The 11,326-nt window shown below is 41.4% G+C and overlaps 1 protein-coding gene across 2 annotated transcripts in view; it reads right to left on the reverse strand.

Annotated features, from left to right (window-relative positions):
- The window catches only part of SALL3 (spalt like transcription factor 3), a gene marked incomplete at both ends in the record, with an annotated part of 19,561 nt that extends 8,928 nt beyond the window's left edge, over window positions 1-10,633 (reverse strand). For both annotated transcript variants that reach the window (XM_082045563.1, XM_082045562.1), the window contains one exon: window positions 10,555-10,633. In XM_082045563.1, coding sequence (XP_081901689.1) covers window positions 10,555-10,633 — 79 coding nt within the window. The remainder of the gene's footprint in view (window positions 1-10,554) is intronic.
- Window positions 10,634-11,326: the final 693 nt, after the last annotated feature.

The following is an 11,326-nucleotide window of genomic DNA, read 5'->3' on the forward strand; positions in this document are numbered from 1 at the left end:
ATACTTTTCAGATGACCGACCCAAGTACGTACATCTCACCACCTGTTTCAAAATATTCAAGGACTGCTTTTGAAAAATATTTTAGAGAACAATGCTAGAGAGTCATTAGGGTTTTTTTTATTTCCCCAAATCAATTTCAAAGTAGACATACAAAGAACCTCACCACAGTATTTTCAATTTAGGATACATTATTTTGGCATTTCTTAAGAAATCATACAAGTTAAATCTCTCTCAAAGCTGCACTTTCTTGGACTGGTAAGGAAGCAGGTGACACAGATGGCACTGAAATAAATGCTGCTTTGCCACAGACGACAGCACATGCCCTGCACAGCACACTGAGGCTACTAAGCTGCTTCAGAGAATGACAGACTATAGGCACAATCCAACAACCCCTACTCAAATGAGCAACCTTTACGCACATCAGAAACATCACTGAAATTAACAGAATTGAAAGAGTATGAACTAGTCATGCAAAGAGCAATCTTTGTGGTCTTGCCCCAATCAAGCACTCCAGGGGAAATGAAAATAATGACTGATATATATATATATATATATCTGTGTGTGTGTGTGCGCGCGCGCGCATTGGAGAAATGGACGTTGCCCTAGTATTTCACAAATTAGGTTTTTAACATCCTTTTCAGTAGTACTTATTGATATGAAAGGACTGAGGTACTATATTGTTGCTTTTGAAGTGTAAGTCCTCACCGACTTCAACAGGGAATAAAGCTCAGAAGCATATGACTCCACATAATAGGGTATTTTTGTTGTTTGTTAAAACTCAATCACTTTATGAAGGACAGAAAGCAATACCAAAATTTTATCATTACTCCAGGTATTAAAATTTGAAATGTTAAAATATTAAGCCAGAAGTTAATTTTTGGTTCTAGTTACAGCTTATACCTATTACAGGAAAACGAAGCATTTTTCCATGTTTCCTTATGTTTTACAGCTTGCTTTCATTTTCTACTGTATTATAAAGCAATTAAATCCATTAGGTACTGAAAAATTTAATCTTTTTGTTTTATTTTTCCTGAGGAGAAACAATATTTTTTATTATTACAATGACGATATGGTGCAGTGAAAATTTTCAAGGACTTTGGAGGAATTAATCGAGCACTTGCTTAATCTTATAGCCATGGCTTGAATTTTGCAGTTCTTACTTAGACAAAAGGTGTTGAATGAGAGTTTTGTCAAGCAGTCACTAATAACCTCTCAGTTATTTTCTTTCTCTCATTAGCAGTCTTAACGGCTAACAGACTCATCTGAAGCTGCTATGGGATGCAAGATGAATTACAGCACATAAAGCTTACCCTATGAAAACAGGTGAAAAATTGCAGGCAGCATCTCTCAAATGGTACCCGAGGCGAGCTCCTGAGCAGGTACCAACCCGCAGAGCTGTGCTGGCTCCTGCACAGCAACAGCACTTCACATCGCTGGGGTCTGGCCCTAAAACTAGCCCGCAAAAATTCCAATGAAGGGATTTTGAGTAAGTCACTTTTGGATAGCAATACCAGAAGCCACCCAGGTGCTCTGCTGACTAAGAGCGGGGTGCAAGGGGCTGGCAGCAGGAGGCTTTGCTCTGCCACCCTCACCAAGCACACCCACCAAAGGCTTTCCAGGCTGGAGCAATGTGTGGCTGTGGGGAGGATGGCGCTGGCCTGCTTTCTGGCTGTCCAAGAGGAAGGGAGAGGGCTGGAAAGGTGCCGTGGATCCTTCAGTCACCCTCAGACCATGTGCAGAGTTGAGAAAAAAATGCCACAGCTGCTGACTACATGCACACAGGATTTGTAAACCTGGCTCTACTAGTTCTGAATTTTTATTGCGGGCATATGTCTCTCTGCACCACATGCAGGGAAAGCCTCTTGCATGATGTGCAAGGGAAAATATAATGACTGGATGCTTCAAAAACGCTGCCATCTACTTTTGTGAAACAGACTGAAATAAAACATCTCAGTCTAATCAGGTTAATTCTGAAAGCATATGCTGTTTATTAAATGCCCCCTTTCTTGGGACTAAATGCTTACGGTCTGGAAAAAAGCCCCAACCGACTCCTCTGTGTTTGATCTTTGCTCCAAAATATTTTGATTTTGTCTCAAATCACTTCTAGTTCCATATATGTAGATTATCTGAAAAGCACCTTTTCAATTCTATTAAAGAAGGACAATTACAATCAAATTTTCTCTGACAATTCAGTGTTTTCTTATATTTTGTTACTCTGTATCACAGAATCCTCAAATTATGTGTGACTCATAAGACACCTGGATAAAAATAGGTAAGAGAACAAGCATTTTCTAGGCTTCCACCTATTTCAAATTGCCGATACCTTCCTGAAGCATACAAAGAAACGTGTCTTGCAAAGGAATCCTACCAATGTGCGAGTAAAATATTTTCCGAAGCTTTTTTTTTAGACTATATGCAATTACACAAATGAAAGCATAGAAAAGCGCTGTATGCATGGCTATTTTTTCTACACTCAGGGCCGCATAATTGAAAACTATTATTTTCTAAATGTAGGAATTTCAGGAAGGAAGAAAAAACATGGATCTTTCACTGAGATGCAGTGTACGAACTGTGAAGAAGTTTCAGAAAAAACTGCATTTGTTAATAAAATGTCTGCGAACTATGAAGACGTATAAAATGTTCTCACATGCAAATCTAATAATAATTTCATAGTGCTGCTCACAGCACTTCTGTATGTTTAAACAAGCAATATTATAAATACAACTCTGATCATAGTGCACTGATTCAGGACAATTATTTACTACTCCTACCATCATAATACACAAACTTATTTTTCCCCAAGCACAATTAAATAAAGAAAATATGTTTTTTAAAAACCCCACAAATTTGTTTTCAAAATTATAGTAATTTGGAAACAGTAGCCTTGTTAACAACGTATTGATCATTTAGAAGAACAGTATTACTTTTTCCTTAGCTTTATCATCTCTTACAATTGACAGAGCTTTTAAAGAAAGTTTTTTTAAGTTGTTAGAACACGTTGATTTCATTGCAAATTAATTCTTTTTAACTCTTTATGATAGCTTTGAATCCCATAAAGAAAGATGAATTATCACATACTGAGCCCAAGCTGTGAAACAGGAGGAGACAAATAGAGACCCCTACTGTGTTTAACAATGTAGAAGAAATTCCAGACTCAATAGAAAAATTTTCTGTTCTTTTTCTCAGACCACAAAAGCTGTTAGTATGGATTTGAACAGTGGAGGGCACTCTTGCTATGCAAAAACCCATACTGACCTGGCACACTCGGTGTGATCTATTCAGTAGCCTGAATCTCAGAATTTGTTAAGTAACAGCCACCTGTGGCACAGGCACTAACTGTATTCTGTTAAAAACATTTGCAGTTTCTAATCTGTGCAGTGAAGCACTTTGATATCTCAAACACTGGCGCCCTTCTATGTGTACGCAGATGTGGAACAGACGCAAACTTCACAAATTGTCTGGAATATTTGTGCAAAATATCATATTAAATAAGACCTGTGTTATGTTTTTCAAAATCACATAAACAGCTATTCGGTTGGCTATTATGGCATGTATACATTAATTTCAACTTGTGTAGAACTTCTGTACAAATATACTGATGTTTGTAGGAACTAAGTTTATTTTGAATGCATCAAGTTTTATTAGGAATCCTAAAAAAAAAGAAAAAATCAAGGTCAATACTTCTAACATAGCTGATATGAATAAGACATTAAAAAACCCAAGCCAAACCAAATAAACTAGAAGCAGAACACTAGATTCAGCATAGCTTTCTTATTTTGAAAAGTATATAATTAACTACATCTTAAACTATGTAAATCTAAAACCCTGCAGAATGCAGCCAGCCACTCTCTAAACAACCACAGAAATACTGACAAATTTGTATCTGGAGGCTCACATTATGAGAAGACAATGTGAGGATCCAATCCTGCACCTCCTAGGTATCTCAAAACCAAACTTACAAGTACCAAACTCAATAGCACTACTCCTTTGAGCAAAATTACTCACATGCAGGAGTGCCTGAAAGAGCAAACTCAGAGTGATTTGATGCCATTTGTGCAGCTCAGTCATTTTGCTCATTTACCATTCTCCATACTGCGGTATTGCAAAAGATAGCAATGCACATAAAGATCTAAACAAATCCATCAGCTTCCGTCATTTCCAGCTTTGGGGACATTAGTACATCAACAAAATCATAACATAAAATTATCAAACAGCACCAGTAGAAAGGATCTCCTGAAACCCTGAATAGTGAGTCAGTTTTGATTAACTGAAACAAAAAATACTGCAGCACCTGCAGGGTTAATTAAGCAGCTCAAGATGCTGGGCTTCACAAAAGGGAACCTTTTCCTTCTTTAAGAACTGTAAACACTTGTGCTGAACTAGATGGGCATTTGATAAGCTGTACAGCATGTAGCAAACTCAGAGGGATCTCTAGTTAACACTCAAATTCAGTGTTAACACTTAACAGAACAGTGGTAAGCCGTGCTGCCAAGGTCAACTGCACAGATGTACTAATTGTATTATGAGCTTGACATCCAGTGGCCACCCCTGGCAAGGCAAAGCAGGCAAAGGTTAAATCAGCAAGCCTTGTCAGAGCACTCCTAACTACCCACCCTCGGGGAGAGGCCTGGGGAAGCTGTCGGGCACTCCCTGAGCCCACCTTCTCCTCCCCAGCTGCAGGCTGAGCTCCTGCACCCGCGGGGCAGCACCCACACAGGCAGCACCCACCCGTGCCCCCTGCACCTGCCCTGGCTGGCTGGCTGGGGGCTGCTGGAGAAGGTCAGCAGCCTTCCCGAGTATTTTGGTGTACCTCCCTCGCTGTGTCGAAAGTTTGGAAATTTTTGGGGGTTTCCTTTTCAGCCAGGGATAGGGTCCAAATCTGGGGGGGGAGTGGTGGAGAATCAGTTTTAGAGACTGGCAATAAGAGTTTTGGAAGGACTCTTTTTAAAGATTCAATTTACCCCATAGTAAATGTTGTTCAAATGTGCTCACCCTGACTACGGCAAGGAAACACTAAAGACCCCACTCTTTTGTCCACTATCTTTTCACTTTTCAGCTAAAAAGAAACACATTTAAAAATGTGTTTTGTTATGGTTTTCTATCACCATTTTAAACAATTATTTTTCTGGCTTCCTCAATTTTGAAGAGGGTTTTCCTTGTTAAAAGAAATGCACTCTATGTCCAACAACACTATAACAACCAGCTCCTAAAAGTATACTCTGGCCTCAATTCCCTTTTTTTTAATTAATGGAAAATCGTCACTACATTTAGTGGGTAATTTTAAGAGAGCAAAGGAAACAGGACTTTGGCCCTTTACATTGAAATGTACAATTCAATAAAAATTTACTGCTGGAACTAGATTTACTCATGCTTCCTCTGAAAAAAAATACAGCAAATTGCTCTCGCTTTACAAATGCAGTATTACAAAATAAATTATTTTTACATGCTTTATTTTGGAAAATGTGTCAGTACTTAACTATTTTAATGTCATGCCAGACCTGGTTTATTATCAGCAAAAGTAATTGACTCATGCCCCAACTGATGGATAGTCAACAGATATGCTTGTCCTGGCTTGGCAGTCAACAAATCAAATGAAGGAAAGATACTCAGAAAATCTTTGCAGGGCTCATACTATTTTTCAGAAATGGCACTAATACTCGTTATTAATTACTTTATTTTTACTCTTTTTTTTAAATGCCACCCGTTTTTTAATTGTAGCTCTTCCTCTTTCTTAGGCAAGGAGAAGTAATTTCCAACTGCGAAATGTATGCATATTCCTAGCTTAATTACACAGAATTTAAACCAACACCTTTCAAAATTTCCTCCCTCCCACTCTGAAAAAAGAACCTTAATGTCTACATGAGGAGATCGTAAGACTTCCTCAAGATCAGCACCACCAGATAAGATCTGACCCAGTTTTGTCTACTTTCATTGTTATACATACATCACCAAACTGGCTGACTGTTTTACTTTCCTTATTATTCCAACTATTTTCCTATTGCTAACACAGTTCAAAACAGAGTATTTTAAAAAATATACACAGATGTTACACAGTTTGAATGTTAAATCCCTACCATAATACCAGGACTTCTATATACAGTTTCAATTACTGTTTGCTATCAAAGGCAGAATTTATAGCAATACTTATTCGACCTTTATTTTTCAAAACAAAATGCCTTCTCTTACAGTTGCCTCAGAACAAACATTTGCAAAATTCACCCAAGTTTTATGTTTACTGACAGCTGCTTGTGACTTCTCAAGTTTTACAGGCTAACTGATATGGAATAACCTCGGTTTTGTACGTAGGAATGTCCCTCCAAAATGTGTTTTACCATCTGTATATACAGATAGAGTGAACACACTCACAGGAAGCTGGCTGCTCCATAGTGAACTGTGTCGTTGCTGTAGCGAAGTAGCCTGTGCACATACTCCAAAAGAATAGCAAGCGCAGCCATCAACTGCTCAAAACCTCACAGCCCAATCCCACTTTACCAGGATGAAAAAGATCCATTAGCTTAGAGTATGTTGTATGTATTGAAGAGTGGGGGGAAAAAACGGGTCAAATATTTTTAACAATGACTGCAAAAAAGCACATTAGAATACTGTCATTACACAGTTCACTAGAAGGTATCCCTTCCACCTCAGACAAAACGACGATACATCCTTGACAGAAACTTCGCATGAAAAAGTCCAAAGCATCGTTTGTCATCACCCTTACCGGAACCTCACTTGCACATAATAAGAACCACCTTTCAGCATTGCAAAAAAAATCCTTTTATTATCCGAACCTTAAAAATACAAATGCTACTTCTGTGGTTTAATATAAAAATTAATTGGAGCTGAAGCATGTGCATTGTATCTATAATTCTGATTCATTTGTAATCTGTTGAATTAGGCAAACGTATTAGAAATGTAATTCCACCTATTACAATGCTTGACATTTACTGAGAAACTGAGATTGTTGTATTCTACAGGCAGTCATTTGAGTCCTTCTGGTGTTTTAAAATTATTTCCATCATATCTTCTAATTTCGTCACCTGAAAGTGTTTTATTTTAATAGGTATCTTTTGCTTAGTCTTCTACAGTGCAATTATTCAAGTAATTTATCATCATCAGCTGTTTGTTAACACTTCCTTTCAAAATAATTTAAAAATATATTTTTAGCATTTCACTTTTGACAAATAATTTCAAACGATTTTGAGTGTAAATCTGTAGTTAATGGCATTGTTAATTATCTTCATTTTTCCAACAGTTTCTCACCATCATGACATTGCCCTGTTTGAATGCGGTTGTGTTATGCTGTAGTCCAAACTGGCTATAAAATTATTTGTTCTGATTCTAAACTTCTGTGGCAATACTAACACAAAAGTTATGGTGAGACCAGTCACCTTAAAATCAGGCCTAATGTTGATCTTCCATTCTGCTCCCGAAACTGCCAGGCTCCTCTCGGCTACTATGAATGGCCCTTCACTCCAAGGATTATGTTTAGGGGACATTCATTTTTAAATGCCTCACTTAATAAAATCCAGTTTGAGTTGATATTAAACATGATTTCATTAAATAAATAACAAGCTTCATTTGCTTAATCTTATGTTAACAACAACTTCCACCTTTGAAGATAAACAGCCAAATTAGTGAAAAGGTTACATGTATCAAATAATACTGCTTAGCAGTTTGCTTTTTAAAAACAACAAATTTTCTTGCTCTGTGCAAACTATTTTTGGTCTGTTGCAAAATATACTCAGGAACTTTAGCAATATCTTGATTACAGCTGTGAACAGAGATGAAGAACACTGACTTAACAAGAAGTGTTTTAATTCACGAGATTCTGAGTGCTCATTATATCTGGCCTATAAAATTGCTTTCAGTATAGCAATCATTAGCCTTCCTAATATAATGTGTAAACGATTTACATTACATTAATGTGCACTAGATAGCCCTCTACTCGTGTATCCTGTCTCCACCAACACCACTACTTCAGCTTGTTAGTTGTTAACTATGAAGGGTTTCAATCTATTAATTAAAATATGTTTTAATAAAATTAAACATAGCACATTTTGATAACAGCCTTATAAGGCTGAAAAGTATTTACATTGTTGCATTTTAGGGCTGCTGTGAAAGCCGATTTTGTGCTATTCAGGGACTACAATAATAACGCTTTAAAATTCCTCACTGGGATGCAATGTAGTCCTTTTGATGGAAAGACTGTCTTTCTCATTCGGCAGAAATAAATCCATTCATTTGATCATGTAGTCATTGAGGGCAATACAAAACAAACCAAGTGTGAGAAATTCTATGTGATGAAGTAAACAAAACAAAACCCCCCAAAAAAGGGGAAAAAAAAGAAAAAAGAAAAAAACCATTTCCATGACAAAAAGATTCTTTGTCCTTAATCTACCCACCATATGCAAGCGTTTCTTTTTAGCATATCTCTTGTTCTAATCTCGGGTGACATGGCTACATAGATAAGATTCACAAAACAAAACAAAAACCTGGTTTAACAATTTTTTTCAATTTATTAACTCACCAGGAGTGTCATAATGAAGCAGTGGGGTTTTATTTTTCTGTATTGAAATAGATTCAGAGCATGTAAAAGTTTATAATGCCAGTGATAAATTCTTAGACCTAGAACCCACTCAAGCAGAGACTGGGCTCAACAAATCTTGTTTATGGAATAAAACACTAATTCTCATCTGCTTGCCTATAGTAATTCTTTCACATGACCATTGTTTCCTAAGGAAGAAGATTAAATTTTGAAAATGCACTGCTTTGCTCCTCTGCTGTGTCAGAAGGAAGCATTTCTCTGTGTGTCTGTTATTGTCAACATCTAAGTGGGTTTTCCTGCAGCAGTGGCAGTAACCCCCTTAGCAGCCCCGAACAGTGTGGGACTCGCTCCCTGGCTCCCCAAATACCCCGGGAAGGAGCAGGAGGCTTAACATTTTGCCAGTCTGACAGATATTTTAACCTGATGAAGTGGATTAATGCTGCCTTAAGCTTCAGGGCTATAAAGTTCAGATACAATAGTCAAAATCTTCCTCAGGCTTCAACTTTGCTGCCTTTCTCTCCCCATAGATGAAACTTAAGAGTCATTATAGTTTCGAAGTAGGAGAATGACTTTTTTTCTTTTTGAAGGAACAGGGGGAGATGAAGCAGTGGAGCAAGGGGCCTACACCGAAAGCAGAAAACACTGGGGCTCCCACTACGTTATAAAAGAAACTAAGAAAGCAGTAGGCTCTACGCATAGAGGAAAAGAAAAACTTTTAAGTGGAAGCCCTTAACTTAGCCCAGGAAGAGTAAGCATGGGCTGTGGCATGCCTTGGCATGCTGCAATGCCAATGACTACTAAAGAAATCAAAACTGAAATTAAAAAAATAAAGGAAGAAAAAAAGCTCTGCAGCCCTCTTCTCGAAAAAATTACAGCGGAGTGGAAATAAGTAGTGATTATAGCCCAAATCCTTCCAGCTTCGGGCACTTGTTCACTAGCAGCCTGGGCAGCCCAGATGTATAAAAGTGTTCGTGTGCCTGCGTGTGAGGAAGAAGCGAAGAATGGCGGATGGGCGAGAAAATCACCCTTCCCCGCTGCCTGCAGCCGGCACAACAGGGGCCGGTGGCGGTGGTGGCACTCCGTGTCACCCACCACTGATAATAATTACAGTCGCAGCAGAGCCAGGAGGCGAAGGGACGATGGCAGCGCAGGGAGGGAGGCGAAATGTACTGCTCAACCTTATCGAAAACATTAAATCAACTCCGCTGCCCCCGCGCACCCGAGCGGCCCTGCCCGCTCCTACCGGGGTCCCCTGCCTGCCACCAAGCGACGGTCCCCCGATCCCCGGCAGCTGCCGGGGCAAACAGGGGGAGCGGTCCGGGCAGCCCAGCGCACAAGAGAGCTGCCTACAAACGCGCCTCCCCCCGCAGCCTGTGCCGGGCGGCCCGGGGCGGTGGGGGGTTGTGAGGGACAGAGGGAGACCCTGGCACCGGCCGATATGGCGCTGCCCCGGGAGAGCGTCCCGGGCCCGGCAGCCCCCAGCCCGCCGGACTCCCCTGGTTGTCGCAACCCCAGGCAGGGCACCTCGGGCCCGGCCGTCTCAACTTTCCTGCCAGCGGGACGAGAGGAACATGGCTCCTACCCGCCCCGAGCCTCCACCGGGGATACCGGGAGGGAAAGGGGTACCCCAAAAAATAAAGAGAGGGAGCGCACCAGAGAGGAGGAGAAGGAGGTAGGCGCTGCTCCGGGGCGCCCGCTCATGCAGCTGCCCGAGCCCGGCTGAGTGGGGAGGGAGGGCCTCGCCCCGCCGCCGAGCCCAGCCGCGATAAAAACGCTTGGGAGGCCGGGAGGCAGCTGCTGGGAGGGATGGTTAGTCAGGGGGTGGGCTGCAGAAACTTGGCTAAACTGCTAACTTCTCAGTTCCGCTGCCTCTTCCCCCAGCTGCTCTAATTCCCATTCTCCCGCTGCAGAGTAATTGCGCTCCCATGTTCACCATCACCATAAATCCACCTATCTCCATCCGAAACACACTCACAAAAGGAGAGAGAAGAGGCGCCGGGAGTCCTTACCGTGCTCAGAAACTACCTCCGCTTGTAGCTCTTCGTCCGATTTGAGATGCTGGGGTTTCGCTTGCTTTCGACGAGACATGCTGCTAACTGAGCCGTCTTGACTCTGCTTTTTGCAGAGGCATCAGCGACGTGGAGGTGGAAAGGGGGAGGAATTGGGTACTAGGGAAGGGGGGGGGGGGGCTGGAAATAACTGTTCACAAATAAAAGGCGAGTTGCAAAACCAACCAAACAACAACAGAAAAGGCAACTAACCAACCAACAACAAAAAAAAAAAAAAAAAAAAAAAGCTACGCTAACCAGCCAACCAAACTGTGAGTGAGTGAATGAGCGGGTGAGTGGGTGAGCGAGTGGGGGATTAGCCGGGTGGGGTGTGCTCGGTGCAGTGGGGTGTGCGCGGCGGGCTGGGGCGGCTGCGCGGAGCGCGCATGGGGCTCTGTAATTATGATTGTGAATAATGCATGGCGATTAATGGTGCTGGGGGCGAGCGCGGATTGGCGCGGCTCCAGCGGACTCAGGCTTGCATATGTAAATGAAGAACGGGGCTCCGCAATTAGCCGCTTAGCTCCGCCAAATGATGCGTCTCCCCGGCACCGGCAGCGCCGCCTGCGAGAGGCACCGACCGCGGTGGCGGCGGCAGCAGCGGCGGCAGCAGCGACACACACACGCACCAGGCAGGAGGACTCTGTTTTGCACACACTTTACACAACATATGTGCAAGGTTCACTTGTTGGGGGAGGTCACGATCTTCGCTTTTCTGTTTGTCTTTCTTCCC

The sequence above is a fragment of the Streptopelia decaocto genome (genome assembly GCF_964273445.1).
Source record: "Streptopelia decaocto genome assembly, chromosome: 2".
NCBI classification, from domain to species: domain Eukaryota; kingdom Metazoa; phylum Chordata; class Aves; order Columbiformes; family Columbidae; genus Streptopelia; species Streptopelia decaocto.